Here is an 11,937-nt window from a genome sequence, read left to right on the forward strand (position 1 = left end):
GAGGTGACTGGTTGCCTGTACAATCCTACTCTATCTGTGAGGAATGCTTTACGTGACAAGATAGAGACTTCCAAAAGTCTCATCATCTTCCTCCTCCACGAACACAAAAGAATGTGTGGCAAGGCGCAAATACAAAACACAAGTGTTTCTGTGAAAGAAAAAAAAGAATCCCTGCAACCCCCATGGACCGCTCTGCACTCCTGCCAGCACATCAAGTTGTTCTCTTTTTTTCTGTTGAAACCGTCTGACTTTTCACGACCGAGCCAAGTTTGGAGCTGGCCTCCTACCAGAGCATTGTTTACCGGCATCCGACTTAATTGCAATGAGTGTATGAAACCGTGCTAATAATACCCAGAGTGCAGCAGGCTTAAAAGGAAGCAGGCGAACGAGTCAGCAGAGCTCTTCTTTTACCGAGTGAAAGGCCAAGTGCTTGATGAGGCGATAGTGGGTAGAATTACCTGCACGCTCCTGTACCATCATCCCATTCCCTAAATACACACCCTCTCTCTTCCTCGGGGATAAGTGTGTCATCACGGTTAAACTGCAGCTGCTATTTATGACCACGGAGCAACACAACCTGCTTTGTTCTCCTGTCAAAAAAAGAAAGAAAGACGTATCCGTCTCAAAGGAGAGAATGGCAGCTAATCTTAACAGTCGTAAACCTCCTGTGGCGAGGACTCACCTCAACCTCCACACTACTCATCCGCTTTTACTCATCACAATTAATCTCCAACATCCTTCCAAGTTAATGTGACTAATATACATTTTGGAAATGAGAACGCCTGTCTGGATAAGCACCGAAATCACTTTTACATAAAAGTCATTAACGGCAATTTTAGTTGCTGGAACCTTGTAACAAGTCTGAATTGAATGCAACCTCAGATCAACCTAAAGGCTGCAGCGACACAAGGTTAAATATGGACATAGAGTAATTAAATGCATGTCTCGTTAGCGTTATACTGTTGTCATCTAGTATGTACAAAGCAAAAACTAATCAACCACAAAACACAGTGAATGAGCCACTTTTAAGTTGATTGTTGTCGTATGTGAACAGCTTATACTGTATTAGGGCGATAAGGACGAAATCTTATATTAGTAGGAACTTAATTGTTTACAATTCATTTATAAGAATTTAAGTGCAAAATAATCAGATTTTCTAAGAAATTTGAGTTATTTTATGCTTGTTAATATCAATTCAGGCAACGCAATAATAATGAGCAGATTAATTGATTTGGTTGCAGCCGTACTTTGGATTTTATTAAATAGGCAGCTGAGTGCGCCATGAAATAACTTTAGATGATTAAAAGTGACTAGAAATGTATTTTCTGTTGAGAGAAGAGAAGACGAGTATAAGTCTTCAATGATAAAATACTTTGTTTTTAAATCGCTCCATCTCATCCACCAGTTGCCACATATACAAACATTGAGGCTCATTCTGTAAATGCTCCGTCATGTCATGTCTGCTTAAAACCGAAGAGGAACATTTACGTAATTACAAACATGTCTGAGTGACAAATAGCCTACACTTTAACAGACAAATGAAGCCGGCGATGGGACACTTTCCATATCTGAAAAGAGTTCAACAAAACCACGATTTCAAGGGTACGTCTTAAAAAAATAAAATACATTCCTAAACCATTGCTCAAGTCATCTCTCCACTTAATTTGAAAGTGATGAAACATGCCTGAAACCACAGACTCCTAATGAACACAATGTGACAGTAATTCCTTTGGCTCAAAAAGAAGTGGCGATAAACTCCCCGATTGTAACGAGGTGTCGTATAATCACTGAGCTCACAAGAGGGCCGACGTCACATTTCAAAGGGTCTGAATCCCTCGACGGGCGGCAGTGGGCGAAGACTGCGGACCTTCGGCATGTGATGATGACTCACGGCAGCAGAATGCGATGGAGCAGGAAACATCGCTTGCAATTACACTGTTAACGTCACGGGGATAACTATAGTAAACATGCTATTTTCGAAACACGTTTATGAGCCACTTGTGGGACATCCATCTGCTGGAAATTGGAGAAGACAATGTGGAATTAAGCCCAAAAACATCTTGAAAATGTGATCTACATTTGCTCCGCTTGTTGCCTTAGTACAAAAATAAAAAGGAGAAACATTTGTAGACAGCGACCAACGTATCCTTCCAGTTCTAATGTTTGTGTCCGTGACTATTGTTGGGTTTAATTGGCTAGGGACAAGACATCTAAGATGCTCATATACACACACACAGCTAGAAACAAGTTTAAACTAAGAATAGTAACAAGGTATATGTGGCAAGAACGTTGCAAGTTAAACTTCCCACACGAGAAGAAAAAATGGAAGGTAGAGAAAATGAATTAATGCTGACACACCAAATATGAAGCTGCTGCTCATTGGTCATTATCAGAGTACTGGTTTTACTGGGCAGCTAATAGCTGCGAATCTGTCAAACAGGGTGAATTTGCTGGTAAGCAGCAGGATTGTAGCAGGATATTTCTATAAATTTTTCATAATCAGGAAGATATTTATAGACCAACAGTACAAAATGAACTATGTATCTGTGGGACAGTTATCGATGGCTCTGCCAGGTGCTGAGATCTTTGGCTTTCTAAACTCATTTCCCATCCTGCACCCCGCCCACTGGAATTTCAAGACTCTCCAAGTCGATCCCTGACATATTTGCAATTTCAGTGCAACAATAAAAACCAAGTGAGAAATCAAAATCGCCAGATACCACAGCTATAAAAAAACACAAATATGTGTCAGCTGCGGGTCAAAAAGTACATTTGGTCTTAATTATTTGTGGCATAAATTCAACAAGGTGCTGGAAACATTCTTCAGGCGTTTTGGTCCAGATTGACATGAAAGCCTCACGCAGCTCGCTGCAGATTCGTCGGCTGAAGATTCGTGATGTAAATCTCCCGTTGCTTCACATCCCAAAGGTGCCATATTGGATTGAGATGTGGTGACTGTCACGTTAAAAACAAACAGTGCGAGTAGCCTTATCAAGGAAAATGACCATCGCTAATAAACTACTAGCTGTTGTATTGTCATTTCCACTAAATAGCACCATATAAAATGAGTTTCCTGTTTAAAAAGCACAAACATTGGAAGATAACAAGTATCCTCCATCTTTTAGGTGGTTATGTCTCCAGTCTGATCTTGAGCGTGTACACACTTTGCTTACATGACGTTTCACAGTTAATGAAGGTTGTGTTACGTTGCGTTAAACTCTTTTTTACTCTATTGTTTTTACATCAATTTACATTTACAACCAAAATGTACTTAGGTTACCAAATTCAGGGGCTTGGTGGCCCGTAGGACCAGTGCTTAAGAATATTAGCGCCCATCCCTGACTGGATATTAACCCAGAGTCTGTACACTGTTAGTCATTTTTAAGGTAACTCCATTATGAAAATGTGATATTGTGTCATTGGGTTGTTGGTAAAGCTCCATCTAATGACACCGTCTTACACCTATCAAACCTAGAAGAATACACAACACTGACTACATCAGCAATCAAAGGGATCAGTACCCGTGTTAGTGGGTGTTTTAGATTATAGATTATAGATGCTGATCTTTCTTAATTCTTGAAGTGTTGGTCGAACAAGACAAGCTATATCAATACGTATAATTGGGTGATGAGCAGATAGGTGGAGCTGAGAACACTGAAACACGAGGAAATGATAAAACAAATGCTAATTATTGTTTTAGCTGTATTAGCAACAAGGCTCAATAAATAGCGACTTTTGGATGGATTGCCTTGAACATCATAGTCTCCAGAGGAGACTTTGGCGTTTCTCTGACCTTTACTCTAGCACCACCATGGGACCGACAATTTTGTCTTTTACCAAAATACCTCAACAAATATTTGATGGATTGCCATGACATTGGCTACAGTGACTCTTTAAAAACAGCAACAGCAACAACAACAACAACAACAACAACAACAACAATGGTGAAACTGCTGAGTTTTTAAGATGAAATGTAAAACGAATTTCTAATCCGTCAATCTGAACATCTGGTGTATGATTAAGTAAAAAGGTATGAAACTGCCGCTACAGTATAAAGCACTGAAATCAGAACCATTTCTCATCTGTGTTGACTTCCGTGTCATTCATGAATCACGTAGGAGGAGCACCATTGCAACACATTGACGCCATTTTTTTAGGAAATATTGACAGTGCTTTTAAGTGAGACGTATTAAAGCCTGCTACAAAAAGGTCAAAACACGAGATCAACATCTGTGGCTTAAATGTGTGTTCAGATTTCTGGCCTTCACGAGTAACTATCTGTATTGTTTTGGAACAAAATGTCTCCCCCCACCTCCACTGATATTCTGACACGATACTCACATTTTTAACTGCCTGATAATGGAAAACCGTGCTACGATGGAGCTGCTAGCAAATCATTTTAGCCTTGAATGAACTTAGTGATCACAAATTCAAAACTGCCAGCTCTCACACAGCATCAAAATGTGCACACTGTACGTCGTCTTGTGGAGATTCACCTATGAAAGGCTGTGAGATCTGACACACCAGGTACCACAGGACACATACACCTGGCATTAAGTGGCCAAATGGCAGAAAGTAACTGTCAATGCCAAGCAATTAAGAACAACCCAGAACCCAAAACACACACACGCCAATTTAAAAAATCCCCAAATTCATCACTTTAACAGTAGATCAAGTCAGTATCATCTGCCACATTATAAAAACCAACGCACACATGTTCTGTAGGGTCATGGATGGAATCATCGAGACCGTGATCTGTTCAACAATGCTGGAAGAGAAACCTGTACTCTACATAACTTTAGACAAGATTTAGTTTGTATTCTGACAAAAGGTTCTGCCCAGCCTCATCAGGCTCTGATGGACTAGTCTCTCAGGGATCGCACTCTGAGTTTATGTGCTGGAATTCCCATGGCAAACTTCTCAGGACCGTCCGGTCCCACACGGTGTAAATCTGAAACTCACAATCATAAGCTGTGCTCTCAATGGGCAGGAAAAGCAATATTTAGATGAGATCTTGAGGAAAACGAGATGATCAACTGTTTGATCTGGGGTTTGAATCCTTGTTAATCACACGATTCTATCTCAATTCTTGGTGTCGTGATTCGGTTCAGAATCGATTACCTATTCAAAGCTATTTTTGATTAAAGTTATAGAAAATGGGGCACTGTATTTTGGCTCTTACGCCAGTACTAGTTTTGGTACAAAGATACTTTTCCTTATGCATCAGACGGACGACGTTACAGCCTCATCATTTTGTAAACTTGAAGTTGTTTCCAGGACTTATGTCTATTGACAACCATATTGACTATCAACCAGGCGGCGACCTCCCGTTCTGAAAAATGAAGCCAATGCGGAAGTGTCTTAAACTTGCATTCTCTCTGCTGACCATCAGGGGGCGACTCCTCTGATTGTATAGAAGTCTATGAGAAAATTACTCTACTTCTCTCTTGATTCATTACCTCAGTAAACATTGTAAACATGAGTTTATGGTCTCAATCTCTAGTTTCAAGTCTTCTTCAATACAGCATGATGTTCATTTAGTAAACTATGGTCCATTTAGAGTCAAACAGACCATAAAGCAGGGTATGCTTTAGGGCGGGGCTACGTTGGGATTGACAGATTGCTACCAGCGCTGTATGCAGCATCTCTAAGTCACTCCTCTGCAAATCCAAATATGGTCACTTCCTTGTTCCATGGTCACTGGTTGCAAAAAGCCAAGATGGCGACGGCCGTAATCCAAAATGGCAACAGTCAAAACACGAAACTCGAGGCCTTTAAACGGCAGTCCACGAACCAGACGTCGTCTCTCAACTCCAAATCCATTCACGTTTCTCAATACATGTGAATGTTAGGACCTCCCGGTTATCCGTCACCAGGGAATCCGCCGGCTACGTCGGCACCCCAGAAATATTGGCCCATGTCACCAGTGGCATCAAACTGATAAACGATGGGTTCCAAGATTGTAAAATACTAAATATGTAATGTAGAAGATTATGTCGCAGTTAATTATGTCATGTTGCTGGCTAGATTTTCAAACTGAGCCAATCAGAGCTGCCATGTATGCTTGTTACACCCACTTCACCCTTTAAAGTCGATGTTTGATTTTTTCTTATATTTAATTGGAGAATTTTAATCTAGTTGACACTCCAATGTCATCTGTAGGCTTGTATAGTCTCGGCATGTGCTACATGTGTATGAAATAATAATAATATACTTTATTTGTATTGCACCATTCATACAGCTAAAAGTGCAAATTGTGTGTAAACATAAACTAGTTCAGATCGTTCTATTATTTCTCTCTGAACACATCGGTCATGAATAAGTGGAACATTGCCATCTCCTTGGGCAAATACAGATTTTCCACCTGTAATTGGTAAATATCTCATCCTGTATTTTTCCAGGGAAAAACCCCCCCACATACTGTGATTTTCCGTTGTTTGGGAAGGAGGTAAGAGGAATGTTTGGGCCTCACATTTAGAGTGGTGCATATCACACGTTGCGTTTCCAGGGAGAGTTCTCTTTCAGACCCATGAAGAGCAGAGTTAATAAAATCGCTATAATTCCTGCGTTTCCATCTCGGTAGTAATGAAAACACAGGATGAAATACGCAGCTATAAATAGACCGTGAATATCTAATATTATCACATGATGGGAGCCTGCCAACGTTGAGCTCACATCGTGTTCCACTGACCCGACTGTGGAAATCAATCGCAGCTTCGTCCGTCCTCTAACCAAACACCATACTGTCTTCATTGCTTCTATATGTAATACAAGAGCTATTCATGAAGCAACAAGTCAAAAGGCAGAAAAAATAAAAAAGATCTTGGCTTACTGATATGGACACATAGTGACCACCTATGGCTTGATAGATTTGGATCATCTGTTTTGGAATAATGAAACTCTGCAGCACGTTGCGTCTAATTGAAGAAGGGGAAAGGATCATGTTAAAACACACATCACTGAATCATCTTTTCGGCCGTGGTGTTGCCATGACGGTACTGTGTTTATCTATTCAAAGCATCCAAATGCATTACTCATGTGTTTCTATGGAGCCATCAAAGCTTTGTGTGCCACTGTGTTTTATAAAGTCATATCAAAACAGACCTGACGTCGGCACAACTGCTTGTAGAAATGAAGCCTCCGGACATGGTGAGGAGGATGATTGTGAGGCTGGTAGTCAGTGTAACGTGGGCTCGGATTACATCAGCTGAATGCAGGTCAACACAAGATTTATAACAAACTGTGAAGGACTACCAGTGCTTTGAATCTTCTAACAGACCAGGATGCTAATTGTGCAATGTTCAAACAATTTCTTAAATTGGGTCACACCTGTAGTTCAATTCCTTTGTACCAAGAGGAATTAAGATGTATTATTGTCTTTAAATTCAATTCCTGTTTATGTTCAATGAACCAAGAGCTGTGCTCATCGAGTCATGCAGGCCGAGAGGTGATTCATTGATTGGACAGTTTTGCCGACTGTCTTCGTGTTTCATCAGTAAATCTGTTAACTCGGTTGAGTCAAGGCCAAATGAAGGATCGATTAAAAAATGTATTTTTAAAATCATTAAAGGTTTGGAGGTACGTTGGGCACAATGTGATTTCAGTCTTGTAGGGTAATCTTTAAACTTTACATGAAAATAATTAATATAAAATATGGAGCGTTTAGCCCTTTTGATGCCTCTTAATTCCTCGTATCCTTGTAGCTAACGAGGAAGACGTTAAGGATTAATGCGTGTTAATCTGTACACTGAACACACTTGTTTATAATGCTTGGAAGTAACTACCGCTGGCTGAGTGGCACTCAGATTGATTTAACTGCTCATTTTGAGGTGCACAAGTTCAGTAAAAAGCACATGTTCCCTTCATGAGCTCTCACTGTGCATGTAGTTGCCACGACCACACTGCTAATTTAAACACACTTAACATTTTGTAGCCATTTACAAATCACAGATGGCTAACTCAGACTGAAATAGAGCCATCAAACAACACTTCTCCTTTAGCATTGATTCAGCCATTAACAACAATTACACCCAACTGAACTGCCTTAAAGCACGAACGGCCGATGAACGCACACAAATGACTCCAAAAATAACCAGTTGCGAGACAAATATTAAAAGAAAAGACAAAAGAATATGCAAATGGCCTTGGTGCACATAATGCCATTTGCATAGCAAGAAATAAACTGAGAGGAAATATTTTTTATATTTGGTCAATTTACAAAACCCTGAAATGCACAAAACCAATTCTTTTAATAACACTTTCTCCCAGAGAAGCGGTGCACTGAATCAGAATCAAGGCTCACAAACTCGTAAGCATTAGGGTTTGCTGACTCGATTATAATCCCTGCATGTTTTTGGTTTGAGTGTCTACATGTGGGGTGGATGGGGTTGACATGAACTGTCCCACAGTCCCTCCCACTGGCTCTGGCATTCAGGTACAGCTCCCTCCCTCCTCCTATAAAGCCTCTCATGTTAGCAGCGTAAACTTCAGACTACAACTCATGGTAAACTCTTTACAACCGTAGAAAACAAAACAACTTTTAAAAAAAAAAAGAAGTTACACAGCACACGTGGATGTGCATCATAAAGTCTCTACATTAAGTTACAAGGCCAAGCCAGAGGTAAGTGACTTTTTCCACAATTTTAATCAAAGTTTATGATTATTTTCAAGAGACTGCTCAAGAGTTCTTCAGGTGTTTAATAATGTAAATTGACTGAATTGAAATTTGGGATATGACTTTAAAGGACAGGGAGTTATTAGTCAGTGGTTTTGGGTGTACTGATAAACAGATGTTTCTAAAATAACCTGCAAAAATACATTAATATTGATTTGTGATTGACAAACAGACTATGACTCTTAACCAACTCTGTTGTGCAGCTACAGAGCCAATCCTGTCTCAGATTGACCAATCACCATGTGTGGCAGCAGTTTACAGCTATAACCTCCTCAACATAATCTCTTGATCTTCACCTCTGACAGCTCCCAGCCAAAATGAGATTAGCTCTGCAAACGGTCATCTGCTGCTGTGTGCTCACCACCCTCCTGCCACTGCTGAAAGGCACCGCGGGGGAGCTCAACACCAGCCTGAAGAAAAGGTGAGCTGCCCGATCGACGAGCACTGAGAGAACATTGTGTTAATTTGGTCCTTTAACATTTAAATCAGGTGCTCGCCCTTAATAACACCAGAGATATTTATATCAAGTAATGTTTGTTAGAAAAAGGGCAGAAAACATCACAGTAAAAGTCTGAGTATTTCAGTGTTGCCATAGCTCGACAGACACTGGATGTTTGAGGCTGATATTGAGATTTTTGAACTATATCGGTCAGAACAGATAGAAACCATGTTTGATAAGGATCCCCGAGTTGCTTACGACAAAATAGTGATCAAGATATGTCGTAAAAGGCATTTTCACAATTGAAAAATAAGCCGTGCCCCAGTGGACAAACATTGAAGTTGTCTACAAACTACCTCAAACATTTTGCCATTCTGTTCTGCAATGTCTTGTTTCCCAGTAGAGGTAGATGCCGATACAGATATATCTGTGTTTAGTTAAACATCGGCCAATACGTCACCCTGGCAGATTTATCGGTCGTGCAATTTTTCCACGTGTTCGTGATAAAGGAAAATGCTACATTGGCATCGAGTCAAATCATCTTATATTTTGGACGTGTGCTGCTGTGTCGTACTGATGTTATCACTTTGTGTCTGTACCTTAGAGTCTGTGTTAGTTAGTTTGTGCCATCACGACCTCTTCCGCTCTCCGTGGCAGGTTTAAAGTATGGCTGCAGAGCCGCGTGAAAAGAGACCTCTGCAGCAGCTTAGTGACAGCCAACGAGCAGCACTCTGACGTCACCGTTGGACCGCAGCAGGATGAAGATGCAAAAGGTGTCTCGCCTCCACCAAGGTAACAAGAACAGCTGCATTTTGATGGTATATTTGCTCTCATTTGATGGCTGAAGTTTTGCATGTATTAAGTATCTGAAGGCCCCCCCAGATGCAGTCTAACATTACAGGAATTCAAAATGAAATGTGAGAAAAGAGATATGTCTAAGATAACTGAAGAAGGTGGATGATTTATCCTCTATTGCACCCATACGTTTACATGAATTTAAATTTAAGTTTAAACCCTGTCAACATGTCATGTGTTGACTGTTGAGATTTAACCACCCTGGAAAGCAGTCTGAAAATAGAGCATACATTTTTGTTTTGTTTTTCCAGCTTTGGACAACATGTCAGATCCAGGAGGTCAACGTCGAACAAATCATCCGGCTGCAAGTTTGTCACATGCGTGTACCACGACCTGCTCCACCGGCTGCACCAGATCAACGAGCTGAAGTCTTGTGCCCCTGGGAACAAGATGGGCTCAAAAGGCTACGGCCGCCGCCGCCGCTCTCTCCTGGACGCCGCTCAGCTCGCCCTCCGGACAGTAAGACAAAGACGGAGCACTGAAGCTGGTCAGCGAGTCCGCAGACACAATAGCACACGCACAGTGGCCTAAAGACAGGCATGGAGAGGCAAAGGAGAATCCTTGTTGGGGTTATTTGCTCACAGCAGATCAAGATAAGTCCCCTCAAAAGGTATTATTCCACAGATTTACAACTAGATATGCAAAACGAACGGTTTGCAACCTCACAGGAAACTTTGCTCAGGTCCCTCTGGATGAAAGCGAGATTGCGATTATAGATTTGTGCATGCTTAAGCGCAGGTTTCAGTGTGTCTGAATTAAGAGTGTGATTTATGGATGAACTCAAGTCAGACCTGCGCGACTTGACAAGAATGTCTGTCTCTTCTTCAGCTTCCAATGTGAGCTTGGCAGCTGAGATACAAGACAATTCCTGCAGATCTTCTCTGAAATACCCGTGAACTGAAGAGGAACCGCGGCCGCGGCAGGGGAGGATGTTTTTGTTTTGTTTTCCATCAAGAAACTGACATTACTGGACCCCAAACTGCCACAAGCAGGAGGATCCTTTCACCAGTGAACTGGATGGCGTGAACTGCTTGTGAAGTGCAATTCAAACAATGTGTACTATGTCAAATATATATAATTACCAGCTTGTATATAATAAGGAAATATAAAGCTACCTTATATTTAAGCACACAATACAACTATATTTTTATACAGCCAAAATACATATTAAACATGTCTTTTTATATTTTTAACTTCAATGAAGTATGTATCTCAACTGTGCAAATAATTACGTGAATTTAGTACCTTTTCATTGAGTTATCTGTTGTTTTTTTGTAACATTGTTTATTAATCATACTAGAGATGTTTTAAAGACTTTTGTTTGGAGGGTGCAAGTCTCACATAGCAGCTTAAGAACAACTGCAAAGTGGTATTCTAGTTTTTGGCCGGACTTTGGATGCCATGGAGAGCCTGAAGTAGGGCTGATAAATAATAAAAGTGCTGTGCTGCCATCTAGCTTTACAGCAGGATACATGGAACACACGCGGGCCAACGCAGCTTCAACAAAGCACTTCCTGTGGTTACGCTAAATATTCTGCTTTTAAAAGCCGTAGCTTTGCATTGTATCTTCATAAATCCTAGTTTACTCCGCTGAAATGACTTGACATGCTGTTAGGTAACATGATTTATGGTCTTGATGCGGTGGAACGTGGCAGGAACTGTAATGGTTTTCAGCTGGATGCAACGTCCTTGTTTTTGAAATAAATGAATGAATGAATGCAACAATGAACAGAACTTCAAGCAACTTCTATGTTATGTGGTGACCTAATGTCCGAATATTCTGCTTAAGTGCTTTACGTGTGACAATGTCAGGAGGCAAAATAGTTCATGTGCCTCGTCCTGTTATGATGGTACGTGTAGTAAAATACGATCAAATCCTCAATGGTGTACATTCCATTCTAAAAATAACACATGATTCATCAGCTGCACGAACTCAAAGAAACACATGTACTGAAACTAAATTAGTCTT

At 40.7% G+C, this 11,937-nt stretch overlaps 1 protein-coding gene across 1 annotated transcript; it reads left to right on the forward strand.

Moving 5' to 3' along the window:
- The first annotated feature begins 8,991 nt into the window (after positions 1 to 8,991).
- Positions 8,992 to 10,864, forward strand: admb (adrenomedullin b). The gene is made up of 4 exons (XM_076089798.1): positions 8,992 to 9,095; positions 9,771 to 9,905; positions 10,220 to 10,455; positions 10,797 to 10,864. Exons 1-4 carry the CDS (start codon positions 8,992 to 8,994, stop codon positions 10,862 to 10,864), a joined length of 543 nt encoding a protein of 180 aa, XP_075945913.1.
- The last annotated feature ends 1,073 nt before the right edge of the window (positions 10,865 to 11,937 follow it).

Source organism: Anarhichas minor, unplaced genomic scaffold (genome assembly GCF_050575085.1).
Source record: "Anarhichas minor isolate MPS153535 unplaced genomic scaffold, ASM5057508v1 ptg000011l, whole genome shotgun sequence".
Lineage (NCBI taxonomy): Eukaryota > Metazoa > Chordata > Actinopteri > Perciformes > Anarhichadidae > Anarhichas > Anarhichas minor.